Source organism: Lepisma saccharinum, chromosome 2, assembly GCF_977018435.1.
Source record: "Lepisma saccharinum chromosome 2, izLepSacc3.1, whole genome shotgun sequence".
Lineage (NCBI taxonomy): Eukaryota > Metazoa > Arthropoda > Insecta > Zygentoma > Lepismatidae > Lepisma > Lepisma saccharinum.
Window position 1 is genome coordinate 75980638 of NC_139230.1, and position 13695 is coordinate 75994332.

Below are 13695 nucleotides of genomic sequence, written 5' to 3' on the forward strand. Positions count from 1 at the left end.
TGGAATCCAAACCACGAAATGCCTCCACCGAGTATCGAACCCGGGACTCCTTGATTACAAGGCGACGAAGCAATCACTACGCCATTTTTTCTAAAAGGAATACCCCTAACCGGTAGTATCCCCCGTTTTCCACTATATTCTCAAGATTTTCATTTCTCGGTTATTCTCAATTTACAGTTTTTCTCATTTGGACAAACACAAATACCCGTGCCTTACCCGGGACTCGAACCCGGAACCCCTGGCGTCGTAGCGCGCTGCGCTAATCACTCTGCCAAGGAGGTCGACAGGGCCATCGGGGAGGCCTTAGGTGGAACTCGTACCCCTCCTACTTGACTGCGAGAAGAACTACCGAAGTAAGAAAGGACCGGGCGTCCGGTAAAAAAGGCGCGAAAACGAAATGCTTGTGCTAGGACGCAAAGATACACCAGCAAACTTCATGGGTGACGTGGAAGTAGAGGTCAGGTGATGAACAGTTACTGTGATTGGGTGGTTGCAAGGAATGAGATTTATAAAACGTTTTATTGTTCGCTCCATTCGCGAAACAAACATTTCTGTACGCTTCACATCAAGTTCATACGTCAATCATTCATTATTACAATTATGCCCTATCTCAGGGGATCCCAAACTTTGTAGTTTTAAATTTTTTCCGCGGCGCCCAAGTCAGAATGTAGGCATAGGCCTATCTAAAACTTGCAACGCTAAGTTAGTGTTGTTAGATTGCTTGCCTTATGTTAAAAAAATAAGCACATATTTCAAAATCAGAAACATTGTTTATGTAAAAAGGACTAAATAAGCAAATGTTTGGAACAATCATATCTAAAACCATCTGTAGACTAACAAGTAAGTGGCATTTCAGTGAAATTATCGCACCCTGGGGCGCCAAGGAGCACACTTTGGGAACCACTGCCCTGTTCTATATTGAATCAGTTTGTGAAGAAAGGTTTAATTAAAATGTCCATTAAGACTCACACCATTATATGCTTGAATAGTTTTACTGTACTGGACTTCTGGTAAATTAACACTTAATTCATTTTACAAAGAAATTAAATAAGTTACTTTTCCTTTGCTCCTTTTGTTCAAATCTACAGTCTACATGGAACAGCCATCTGAAGCACCACCCTCCTCCCCCAATTTAATAACTCCAACAGAAGTAAATTTTTTGTGGACTATAGTCTCCAAATTCTGTTCTCAACCGGAGAGATAAAATCGTAACAATTCTATTGCGAGTGACCCTTCACAACGATGAGGAAAGTTAGATCCTAGTTCCAGCGAATAATTTGTTAGGGCCGCTTCAGTAGATTATAGTGCACGCCGAGTGTGCACAGAAAATAGAGTTTCAAATATAATGAGTGGCTTCGCAAATGATCTACGGAGACTGTATTTGTATAAGCATTCTCTTCCTTTCCTGAGGAGAATTCAATAAAACAATGGCTTGGTGTAGCTTTCAGGGAGGAGCTGCACATGACACGCTTCACTTGCAAACCAGCATTCAGAAATAAATGCAACCTTTCGTATCAAAGCGATAGGACAAGCTGCACGTGTCGCTCTGATTAGGCAGTTTTCTCAATACCGTGCATCCTGTCACCTCGTGCTCTTGTTAGCTCATGCGCGGTGAATGTTTGAATTTAAACTAACTGTGCTAGTGCCGCTTGCCGCTTGAACTTCTGTGTGAATTCTCCGTGTCGCTTGTCGCCTCACTTGTCGTCTGTCGTTTGCAGCTTTTATGCTTTGTAAGGGAGATTACACACGAAAGCGACAACCACCACGTGTCCCTTGGAAGCGTACCAGCAGTAATGAATTGAACCTTTCGAACAGAAGCGACACGAAAGGATGCAAGTGTCGCTTGTAGCTTGCGTGTCGCTCTCATTGGCCAGTTTTGTTAATACCGTGCATCATGTCGCTTCGTACTTTTGTTCGCGCATGCGCGGTGAATGTTTTACTTTATATTGAATAGTCTAATGTCGCTTGTCGCTTTGGTATAAAATCTCCATGTCGCTAGTCGCCTGCCGTTTAAGCAGATTCCAGACCGAAGCTTAACGCGACAAGCGACAAGCCTCGGTAATCAATGCAACGTTTCGAACTGACAGCACGGTAAGCTGCAAATATTGCATGTCCCTTGGTTGTGTTACTCAAACTGGCTACTTTACCAATGTTGTGCATCGTGACGCCTCCACTTGTTGTCGTGCACGGGCGGTGAATATTTTAGTCTACAAGACAAAAGGGACCTGTGTCTCTTGTCGATGTGGAAGCACACTGTCGCTTGTCGCCTCCGTCAGAATTATTCCCCTGACCCCCTTCAAGGAGACTTCAGATAGAAGCGACAAGCGACATTAGACTATTCAATATAAGGTAAAACATTCACCGCGCATGCGCGAACAAAAGTACGAAGCGACATGATGCACGGTATTAACAAAACTGGCCAATCAGAGCGACACGCAAGGAAGGTATTTTTTTCCAGGGGGCAACTAAGCCACATTTTCCCCAATGTTCTCTCAAAAAATATTGCTTAAATTAGAAATTATCATGTTCGTGCATTAATTAACACATATTATTGTGGCTGAAATGAAATTATATGTGTGAAATATATAATTTTTGGTTGATCTTCATTTTCCAGGGGGGGCACGCCCCCCCTTCGGACGCTTATGAACACTGGCGACTTCAATATAAAGAAAGAAATTCACCGCTAATGCGCGAAAAACCTAATGCATCGAGTCAAAAGCGACATGTGCAGCTTTCCCTGTCGCATCGATGCGAAAGGTCGAATTGATTACTGAGGGTTCAATTCCAAGCGATACGTATCTCTTGTCGCTTGTTACCTATTGCGTTTCGCTTGGTAGCGTGCCAATAAAGTTCACACCGTTGCGGCATGATAGGCCGCACAAGTCTGCTTTGATTTCTGAAACCTTCAAACAACACAAAAAAGTATGCAAAGTAAAAATTAAGAGTAAGCGATTAGGGTTAATGTGATTATTATCTCAATTCCACAGTGAGGCAAAAACTCCTTAAGTACGCCACTGACTGCGCAGCAGTCTGACCGCGCCCTTCCTCAACTGCACCCTTCCCGCGAGAGGAACTCTTCTTCCCCCCCTCCCCTTCCTAATGCTCTACGCCGAGACAGATACGTGGAAGCTACGCGCTCTCAATTGACGCCGTAAAGCGCATTTCACAACTATTGCCCAATTCGGTATGGCACGTAGGTGCTTACACACAGGAGGAAATCATGTGACCTACAAGAATTGTGATTGGTTGGACGGGTTTTGCAATATTGAATGGTACCCACAACGGATGCAATTGTATTAAAAATTACAACACGTAAATTAGACAGGTGATATTGGTACCAGGTTCCAACAAGAATAGTAACCATTTTTTCGTGAGGAAAACTGCATAAATGATAATTTTCAAAAACCACGGTGGTATTTGTAATCACATGCATGGTCTCGACATTTTAAAATGAACTTGACTATGCTAATTTCTCAAATTATAGTGGTTCCAACAACATATGTACACTCACTCGGGCCTTATAAGACCACGTTTACACGTATGTGTGTGTGTTTGTGTGTGTGTGTGTTAATACGTTTGGCCTAGTTTTAAGTGTAGCCAAAAAAAATATCAAGAGGGGCATATTTTTAACAAATTTATGGACAACAATCTCACAGATGCAGCTTTTGTAAGTGTAGCCAAATCAATCTGAGGGGGGTCATACTTTCCCGGGAAATTCCCGAGGGCATTTTTACAAAAATCTTGGATTAGACAGAGTACCACACTTGAGCAAAAAGCTCATATGGGCATGTTGAGCTAGTTTTAAGTGTAGCCAAATCTGCCTGAGGGGGGTTCATACTTTATCGACCCAGTAGTAGCATCAATTACACTACTCCCTGTCAATGTCTTTCAAATCCCTCATGTGTCAGTTTTACACAGTTCTCAATTGTCACATTCAGGACAATAATAAACATCCGAGGTCGGCTACATAAAGAGAGATCACAATCAGTATTACATGTGAGGTTCCATTACGTCTCTTACTTATCTAATTTATTACTTGTTTATTACATTTTCAGGTTAAGTAAGTTTGTAGGTGTGTGATATCCTCTTGATGTTGCCAAAACTTGCACGTCAGTATAATCGGCATTAGAGAGAAGTAAATTCTGAACTTTTAAGTTTTATTCTCAGTGTTTATCGAGACATGCTCAATCTTTGAAAAGTTTAAGTGATAGAATGACAGAAAGAGGCATTCATGCAAGTACACCATGACGCACTGTCGTGTACCATACTAACCTTAAATAAATAAGCTACTAGGAGTATAGGACAGTATAATATTCTTTGTTGCGATATGGATATGAGTTGAAGGACACACAAGAACACTTCCTCAATTCAAGCTAGAATACCTCATTTTCAAGTGCTGTTAAAACTGATGCATATTTTCTTGCTTCTACCATAAAACTTGTTCTTACCTCTTAAGGACCTTCTGTGTGATAACGTTAAAAATAGTAGTTTCCTGATAAATTTGTGAGAAACGTTTCCTTGGTGTACTTGCATGAATGCCTCTTTCTGTCATTCTTTCACTTAAACTTTTCAAAGTTTGAGCATGTCTCGATAAACACTGAGAATAAAACTTAAAAGTTCAGAATTTACTTCTCTCTAATGCCGATTATACTGACGTGCAAGTTTTGGCAACATCAAGAGGATATCACACACCTACAAACTTACTTAACCCGAAAATGTAATAAACAAGTAATAAATTAGATAAGTAAGAGACGTAATGGAACCTCACATGTAATACTGATTGTGATCTCTCTTTATGTAGCCGACCTCGGATGTTTATTATTGTCCTGAATGTGACAATTGAGAACTGTGTAAAACTGACACATGAGGGATTTGAAAGATATTGACAGGGGAAACCAACACTTAGGCGTTTCCTTCTAAAAATAACTTGACATGGGTGTTCTTTGTGAGTGTCTCTTAATCAATTTCATGAATCACCCCCGTCTTCGCGATTTGCCAAAAGTGGCAGGAAAGCGAAGTAAAATAAACCAAATCAATAAAACCAATCAATCCCTTTCTGAGTCCTAACTAGTGAATCTTATGTCCAGAAGCTACTTAATTATTTAAAATGTTCAGATGCGTGAATTATACATGAAAATTTCTTGAATTTTTTTTTAGAGATATGCTGATTTCGGTATACTGAGATGTAAATCTCGAGAGGTAAACTAGGGGTCCCGGGTTCGAATCCTGGATTGTTCATGGACGTTTGTGATGTCTATTCATCAATTTCATCATATCATCACTCATCCCCATCTTCGAAAATTAGCCAAAAGTGGCACAAGAAGCGAAGTAAAATAAATCAAACCAAATCAAATCGAGAAGTAAACTAAGAAGATAATAGTTTCCTACACAAAATTCACATCTAAATGCTATTACGCGTTTTGTTTATGTACTTTGCGGTAGTTGACGAAAGATGAGAAATGGAGAAGAAATAACAAGTCGAACTAATTTCTGTGTTCTGACGATTGCTGGGTTCGGTGTTCTGAGAGATGAGGCTCTTTGTTATTCATTCTTTGTGTGCGTTTTCGATATTCTTCCAGTACAGTATATTCGACTTCAAAACTGTTTATCTTTGTTGTTAGAACAAAAACTCTCTCTCAAGGAAAAGTTTGGTGGGGGGAGTTAGGACCAGATCGTTGGTGGGGCTAATTCCCCTGTCCCTCCGGGACTTCGCACCCTGGTGTGGGAATAATGATGCTTGGATGAAACTTACCTAACATTTTACCAACCATATTAAGACTAATTGTGAAAGTGACCTAAGCAATGTTTTTGAAACCCCGTTTGCCTGAGTTATAATGCACTCGGTTAACACTGAGTATCTGATTGGTTCATAATTTATTCAAGCACTTTGTAAGATGCATTAATGTTCAATCAGATATTAAAGCACTTCATCAGCACTGCAGATGACTAGAGCCATGTGCTGAAAATGGATACTTATCAAACCTTGTGAAATAGTTGAACATTTGTATTGAAACAGTATCAGGTATATTTTATATCTTACATATATTTATATAATATAATATTTTTTAATATAATATTATATAATTGAAACCAAAAGACAACAACACTGACAAATTATGCGACAAAAATTAAAGACATTTGCATCACGTTAATATTAAGCTAATAAAGATATTAAATCCTATAATATCTTGTTCAAGATGAATTAGTCTACGAGGGGGTGCTGATAAGTTCCTGGCTTTGCTCTTTTCTCATCGTTTCCCATTCGCGATTCATATCTCATTTGAAAGTGTGTAATATGAGTATGTTATGGTGCAAAAATAATATTTCTCCCGTAATAGCTTCTTTCTATTTTTCGGGTTTGAAGTAGTCATGGCGGAGGCACAAGTCAGTTTCACGGAGGTTCGGGGTATGATCAAGTTTCTGTTCCTCCAAGGAAAGTCTGCGAAGGACATTCATGATGAGATGTCACAAACACTGGAAGATAAGTGTCCTTCATACAGCACCATGAAAACCTGGAGAGCTCGATTCAGGACTGGACATTTCAGCGTCGAAGATTTGGTCCGCAGTGCTTTCCCTTCATCAGTGACGGATCCGGCAAAATGTGATGCTGTTCATGACGTGATTCTTATGGATCGGCGAATATCAGCCAAAAAGATTGCCGAGATAATGAACATCTCCCGGGAACGTGTAGCATTCATCATACATGATGTACTGGACATGAGGAAACTTTCTGCCCAATGGGTTCCGAAATGCTTGAACAGTGATCAGAAACGGCAGAGAGTGAAGTCATCGGAGGCCATTTTGGCTCGATTTCGTGCTGGTGAAGAGGTTTTTTGGGCAGATTAGTCTATGTAAACATGTGTAGAATTAGCAAATTAGAATTCAGATCGACAAGTTACTTTTCCTGGATGTTAAGGTAAAGAGATAATGGGTTGTTGCAAGTCTGATTTGTGAACAGATAGACTAATCGGGACTGAATGGGATCCTAACCAATATGTGTCTCTACTGTCTCTACTGGACCCCTTGATTGCAAAACTTGTTTGGAAATTGAGGCCTTCTTAGTCCAGCATTAATATATGTATAGAAAAATTTCAACACTGGGAAATATACAATATTGCAGGATTTAAAAAAAGAAGTATAAAATCACTGTAAAATTTAATAGCGAAAAGGAGATACGAAAAATATATATCCTATAATTTGTTAATGTTTTGGGCCTAAAAGCTTAGAAGTATCAGTTAAATTGATTTGAGATTTTATTATAAATCCACTTTATGTACAAATAGGTTAGTCATGGTGGACCTAGAGTTTAATGTTGAATTATAACACTACGTGTCTCGATGGAACACAGGACCCCTTGCTTACAAGGCACCGAGATTTCCACCATCGGGGTGGCCCTACAGACATACTGTCTGGCTACCTTAGCTGAGACCATGGACGAAAGTAGTTATGCACCCCCGTTGAGGTCGATGAATCAATTGATTGGAAAAGATCGATCAAAGATCAATTGATGACCAAGCTGTGTGGGCAAGCAAGGGTGGGGGTTTTGAGTGTTTTGATTGGTTGTTGGGAAACAAAGGCGGGGCATAATGATATGGGTTTCCTGTTGTTAATGAGGAGATTGATAAGTGTTTCCGGTCGGGAGTTGATTGACGGTTTTGGGGGGCGTTTGCGGTTTGAGGTCTTTGATAAGTTTGAGATTGCGGGAAGTGTTTCCTGTTGTTAATGAGGGATTGATATGGGTTTCCGGTTGTTGATGAGCTGGATGGTTATTTTTGGGGGGCGTTTCCTGTTTGAGACCGTTGATGAGTCTGAAATTCCAGGGAGTGGGTATAACGGTTTTCTGTCTGAATGGAACATGCCCGAACATGTTTTGGGCGTAGCCTTGTAGTTTGAATTTTGTTTAACGGAAATGGTGACGTAGGGGGAAAAGGGTATAAATAGAAAGGATAGAGGATAATAGTATCATGTGAGGATGGATGTAAGCGGTACACGTTTGTCTGATAATGGTGTGAATTTCTACGAGATCAGCTACGAAGAGTTCTGGGAACTTGTTCGGTCTTGCGGCGATCTGGACAGTGATCGAACGGCCCTGGATCGGTTTCTGAGTTATTTCCCGTTTATGTATGTAGCGATACCTGAATCTCCCTGGTGTGGATGTCACGTGGTTAACGGATTAGGAAAAAGAATTCACCGTCGCTGCGAGTCTTTGAAGGAGATAGAAGAGAGGAAAAGAAGAGGTGACGAGAGAACAGGATTTCCGAGTCACGGGCGTATCTGCGAACTACGTCGCAGGAAGGAAGAGTTGGGCGAAGCTTTGAAGAAGAGAGTGAAAGAGTGGCTTTCTTTGTTGGCAGACAGAAATTCCGTGTGGTGTTCTGGCTGTTATCGTCCATTGTTAATTAACTTAGAAGGCCATCCTTGTTTCCCTGTGGTTCCTCCCGAAGGTTTCCGTGTTCGCAGACGGCTGTTCCCCGACGATCCTGAGGATATTCTGGCTGAACCTTTATCGCCGATATTGAGGACCCCGTCACCTACAGTATCTGATTTTGAGAATATTCTGGTTGAACCTTCATTCCCGATGCCAAATAACCTGTCACCTACAGAAACCGATTTAATTCGTTTTTACCTCGTATGAGAGTGTTTACTCACCACGATTGCTGGACTCGCACCGAGCCGTATGTTATCGATTACCTATCAGTGAATTCCAGATACAGAACATACAGAAAGTGGCCTATAGGATTACGTCAGACTCCGGAAGAATTAGTGACTGCAGGATTTTACTATTCAGGCTTTAGCGACAGGGTATTGTGTTTTCATTTTTCGTGCGGACTTTTCGATTGGACATCCAAAGATTGTCCTATTCTAGGACATTACATGTTGATACCCCAGTGTCCTTTCATACAGAGTGTTGCGGCGTTACATCGTAACTCCAAGAGCTGCAAGTATTGTGACAGTATAGAGACTGTTGAGAAAACATCCGATAAACCTAGTGTGGATTCCGTGACAGTGTGCAAAATATGTTTTGAGAATCCATGTAGTGTTGTAATTCTTCCGTGTCGACATTTTGTTTCCTGCGGATTCTGTGCTTCCCAATTGGACAAGTGTGCCGTATGCCGGGGCAGCATTGAAAAGATTACACATCAATAAATGTAGTTCAGAGGCTGTGAAAATAAAAGCATCCGGTGAATTATGTTGATACATCGAAATGCAACGTTTCCCGAAAAAATTTACACCACTAACGGTGATATTTCCAGTAACCAAATAATTGAATCGTCGACCAGTGTCGACGTAATTCAGTAAGTCAGATTTTAAAGCACACAGTTCTCTAATCTGTTTAGAATCGATGCGTACGGGTGATCTCCCCTGTTGCGAAAACTCCCACACTAAATTGAAAGGGGATTCCTTTTCGAATCCTATGGCTACGTACTTGTTTTTTTCCTTGTTTAGAAAATATGTGTTTGCAAGATAGAGATCTAAACATGCATCTACGTCATGTAGTTTAGGACACTCGATTTTGTCTGTGGAAAAACCAATTTCCCTACGTCTCTTTATGAAATCACAGTCCGTAGTCACATCCATTCCCTGTTCAGCCGTCTCGTTCTTGATAGTAACGGGTTCTAATTTAATGGGTTGCACAAGTTTGCGAGGTTTACGTTTAGAAACATCATCCTGTTGTGTCATGCGTGTCACAAGTTTGTCGTGTTTCTCCATTATAGAACCGGCAGTAGGTTCCATGGTGTGTTCACTAGAACGGTCTCGATGGCACTGAGTGAAAGTTACGGCAGCACACATTTTAAATAAATTTCTTCATGACACGAGCCTGGATCGTGTGGATAGAACAACACGTTTGTTCCCCTCTGGGACACTTGGAATGGGGTAAACATTTGAAGATCTGACGAAAACGGTGTAGGATATATCCATCTTTACTGATACCTGGTGGAAATGTCTGGATGAAATCCTTGGTTGTAACGTGACGTGATTTGTAATAAGCATACACGCAACAGTAATGACCGCATGTTGTGGCCAATCAGATCCTCTATCGTATATGTTGATACAGGAAAATAAAATGGTTGATCGTTAATATAGAGTGTGTTTTCCGTACAGGTAGTAGATCCAAATGTTCCCCATTGCGGTTCCGTCAAAAATGGCAGAATTTCTCGAGAACGGATCTCCTTATTTCCAGGTCGTCCGGAAGAGATTCGATGATGGTAGAGATCAGGTCCTCAGCACTTGCATGTCCGAACAGGAAGAGTTAACATTCCAGAATCAGTTTCCAAAACATTGTCGTATAGAGTTGAATAATGTAGTTCTGCCAACCCGTCTTCCCACAATTCTGGAGACAGATCGATCCGTTTAGCAAGTTTTACGGTGAAATGGGTGAGTGTGTTGTCTGGAAAATATTCCTCCGATGCAGATGATAGGAGGTAAACGTAGAAATTATCGTCCATTCTCGCCGAACACACAGGACTCACTGGATCGCAGTAACGTTATATTTTGATATAAATATGTTTTGGAAATTATTTTTCCGATAACTGTTTTACGGAAGATGCCTTGATCCATGAATCGAAACTAGGCGGATATCCGAGCCAACGAACCAAGTATTCCAATTTTTTTCCTTTTCCCCGGGTGTTCAAAATTTTATCAATTTTATACTCTTCGTCAGGATCCGAATAAACTTTCTGCAGTTCGTGTTTGTAAAATGTACCTTTTACAGGTTCATCATTTAAGTCGTCTAATATGTATACAGGTACGGGTGTTCGCTGAACAAGAGAATGGATTTTGAAAAGTTCTCGTGAACACGTTTGTTCGTATCCTTTCTCAAAATGTCCTTTGACGACAGAAATTCGTACAATATCACCTACATTAAGATCTGAAGACGGTTGTGAAACATGTTTGTCAGGTTTGTTGAGACGTTTCCACACAATGTAAACGTTTGTTTCGTTGACATCTCGAGGGGCCATTCCTATGGAACTGTGGATTGCTGTATTGTAACCTTCGAGAAGTTGCGGTAAAATATCTACATAACGTCTTGTCTGTTTTGAGGTGAAATATTTCCACATCCGTTCCTTTAATGTTCGGTTGAAACGTTCCACTACACTTGCTTTCACAGCATAATTTGTTGCTGTCGAAAATTGTACATGTTCATTTTTAAAAATTTCTGGAATGTAGAATTTGTAAATTCCGTTCCTTGGTCGGTCTGTAGTGTGACAAGTTTCCGTCTGTTTTCTTTGAAAATGCTTTTGAAAGTTACTACCGAATTGCTTGTTTTATTTTTTAGCGGTAATGCAAAGGCATATTTTGAAAATAGTCGATCACTGTCAGAAGATATTTGTATCCGTCGTTATGTTTTTGAATCTATGCCATGTCGTTGAGATCAGCTTCCCAAAGCATGTCTATATTCCATACATTGTAATGATTTCGAGGAAACCTTTTTCTCGCAGGTTTGTGGAGAGTGTAGGTTTCCTGATGCATCAGCCATTTTTTCACCGTATCGCGGGATATATTTTTATCCCGTACCGCTTTCTACAGACGATCTACAGATGAGAATGAAGCATGGTGTCGGGGATCGTAATATATTTTCGTGAGAATTTTATTGTGTTTCAACTTAGGGACTCCCATCTCTCTGTCTACGGCTTTTTCTCAGAGGAACCAGTTTGTAAGCGTCAGGTGTTCTCAGAAAAGGTGTAGTTTTCCTGGAAACACGGACGGTCACTTTCTTCTTCTTCTTTTTCTGTCGATGAGACGGTCCAGGGCTTTCCGTTGGCGACGATGAGGAGTTCAACGTTTTCGGATCCGGAAGTGTTTTTTCCTGAGGTTCGTCTATCAAATGTTGTGCCGTAGATTAGTACTCATCTATGATATTCTGTAACTGATGACGTGTATTACGGGGTAATGTCTCTGCCAGGTTCTGAGGAAAATACGTCGATTCTGGTGAACTAGTAGAAGAAACGTCGTTATCTTGAACAATAGGAATCTGTAATGGTTCTTTGGATTTTCGGCTCAGCCATAAATACTCGTCCAGTTCCTTACTGTAAAGACGCCATTTTTGATCGTCTGATATATTTTTCATTTTTAGAATATCGTTCATCTTCTTATCTAGAACGGATAATTTTTGAGTTACAGACAATTCGGAACCACGAATACGTGCTAACTGTTCCGGTGAAAGATCGATCATCTTCTTGTAAGAAGATGTCATTTCTCAATGAGGAATGAGAGTACCGAGAAGACCCGATAACAAGGAGCTTAGAAGTAAAGGTAGAAATCCTCCTTTTTGAACAAGAAGCTTTCTGCGTTTCTCAACGTTCACTTTCGGTTTCACAAGATTGCGTATGACCGACTTGTAAGGTGTCAGACGACGTTTTGCGGACGGTTTAATTTTCACGTTTCCTTTTAAAACGTTCAGGCAGCATTCGCTGATGAAACGTATTGTCTTTTTCGGAGCACTTTTCAATAATGATTTACGGATTTTGGGCGGTGAATCTTTCTACACGTGCAAGAAAGGTGAATGTTTCTTGAAAGAAGTCGAATGTCTATTCCTGTTAGAACGTGAGTTGGTACGTGTCTTCCTCGTTTTCCTTATCTCGATGTTTTAAACATTCCTGAGGAAGATATACAGTTGAGTAATTCTGGTTGAAAACGTCTGTCTGATAACGTAAAGGATCCGGTGTTGACTGTGAGAGATCAATATACAAATAACTGTAAGGTTGCGTGGTAGCATCTATATATACTTTTTCGAGTTCCTTCATGCGGTGAGGATGAAGTTGTCGTGCAAAAACAGTGAATTGGTTCATATCTCGAGGATTTTTATAATAACAAAATGCTTCACGTTCAACGAAATGTCCCTGCAATTTTTTCCTTGGTGAAAAAGATTCTGTGTTATGAACACCACCGAAATGTTTTGTGAAAAGGTCGGCGACTTTTTCCCCTTGTGCAACCATCATAAGATCATCCAGGATTATAAGAGTAGGAGTTTTCCCGTTCCACGACTGCCAATCGACGATACCTTTATGATATTGCACATCTCGAAGACTTTGTGGAATACTGTTCTCCTGATCGTAACACCATACGATTTTCTTGACGGATCCTTCTACAAGATGAATGATGGAATAGATCTTGAGGTGTAGAGTCCGAATATGCTGTTATTTCCGGTCTAGCACTTTCGGTTCCCGAGATTTTCGAATTTGAAGTTTTCAAGGTCAAGGTCATTTGATGGTCATCGATTGATCTTGAGGTGTAGAGTCCGAATATGCTGCTATTTCCGGTCTAGCACTTTCGGTTCCCGAGATTTTCGAATTTGAAGTTTTCAAGGTCAAGGTCATTTGAAGGTCATCGAAAGATCTTGAGGTGTAGAGTCCGAATATACTGTTATTTCCGATCTAGCACTTTCGGTTCCGGAGATATTCGAATTTGAAGTTTCAAGGTCATTTCAAGGTCATCGAAAGATCTTGAGGTGTAGAGTCCGAATATACTGTCATTTCCGGTGTAGCATTTTCGGTTCCGGAGATATTCGTATTTGAAGTTTCCTTGAGTTCGAGGTATTGTGTGTTAATGTTTTCTGGGATGTATAGTACTGGGAATGTTTATCGGTATTCTCGTTAGGAAAATATGATATCAGTATCCACTCACTTTCCTCAAAACATATATCAACATCCACCCACTTCCTCTTGATATTACACATGGAAAGTGAAGCTCGTC

At 40.5% G+C, this 13695-nt stretch overlaps 1 protein-coding gene across 1 annotated transcript; it reads left to right on the forward strand.

Annotated features, from left to right (window-relative positions):
- Positions 1-6369: 6369 nt before the first annotated feature.
- On the forward strand, positions 6370-6846 carry LOC145982546 (protein GVQW3-like). The gene has a single exon (XM_083116002.1). The coding sequence runs from the start codon at positions 6370-6372 to the stop codon at positions 6844-6846; it is 477 nt and encodes a 158-aa protein (XP_082972128.1).
- Positions 6847-13695: the final 6849 nt, after the last annotated feature.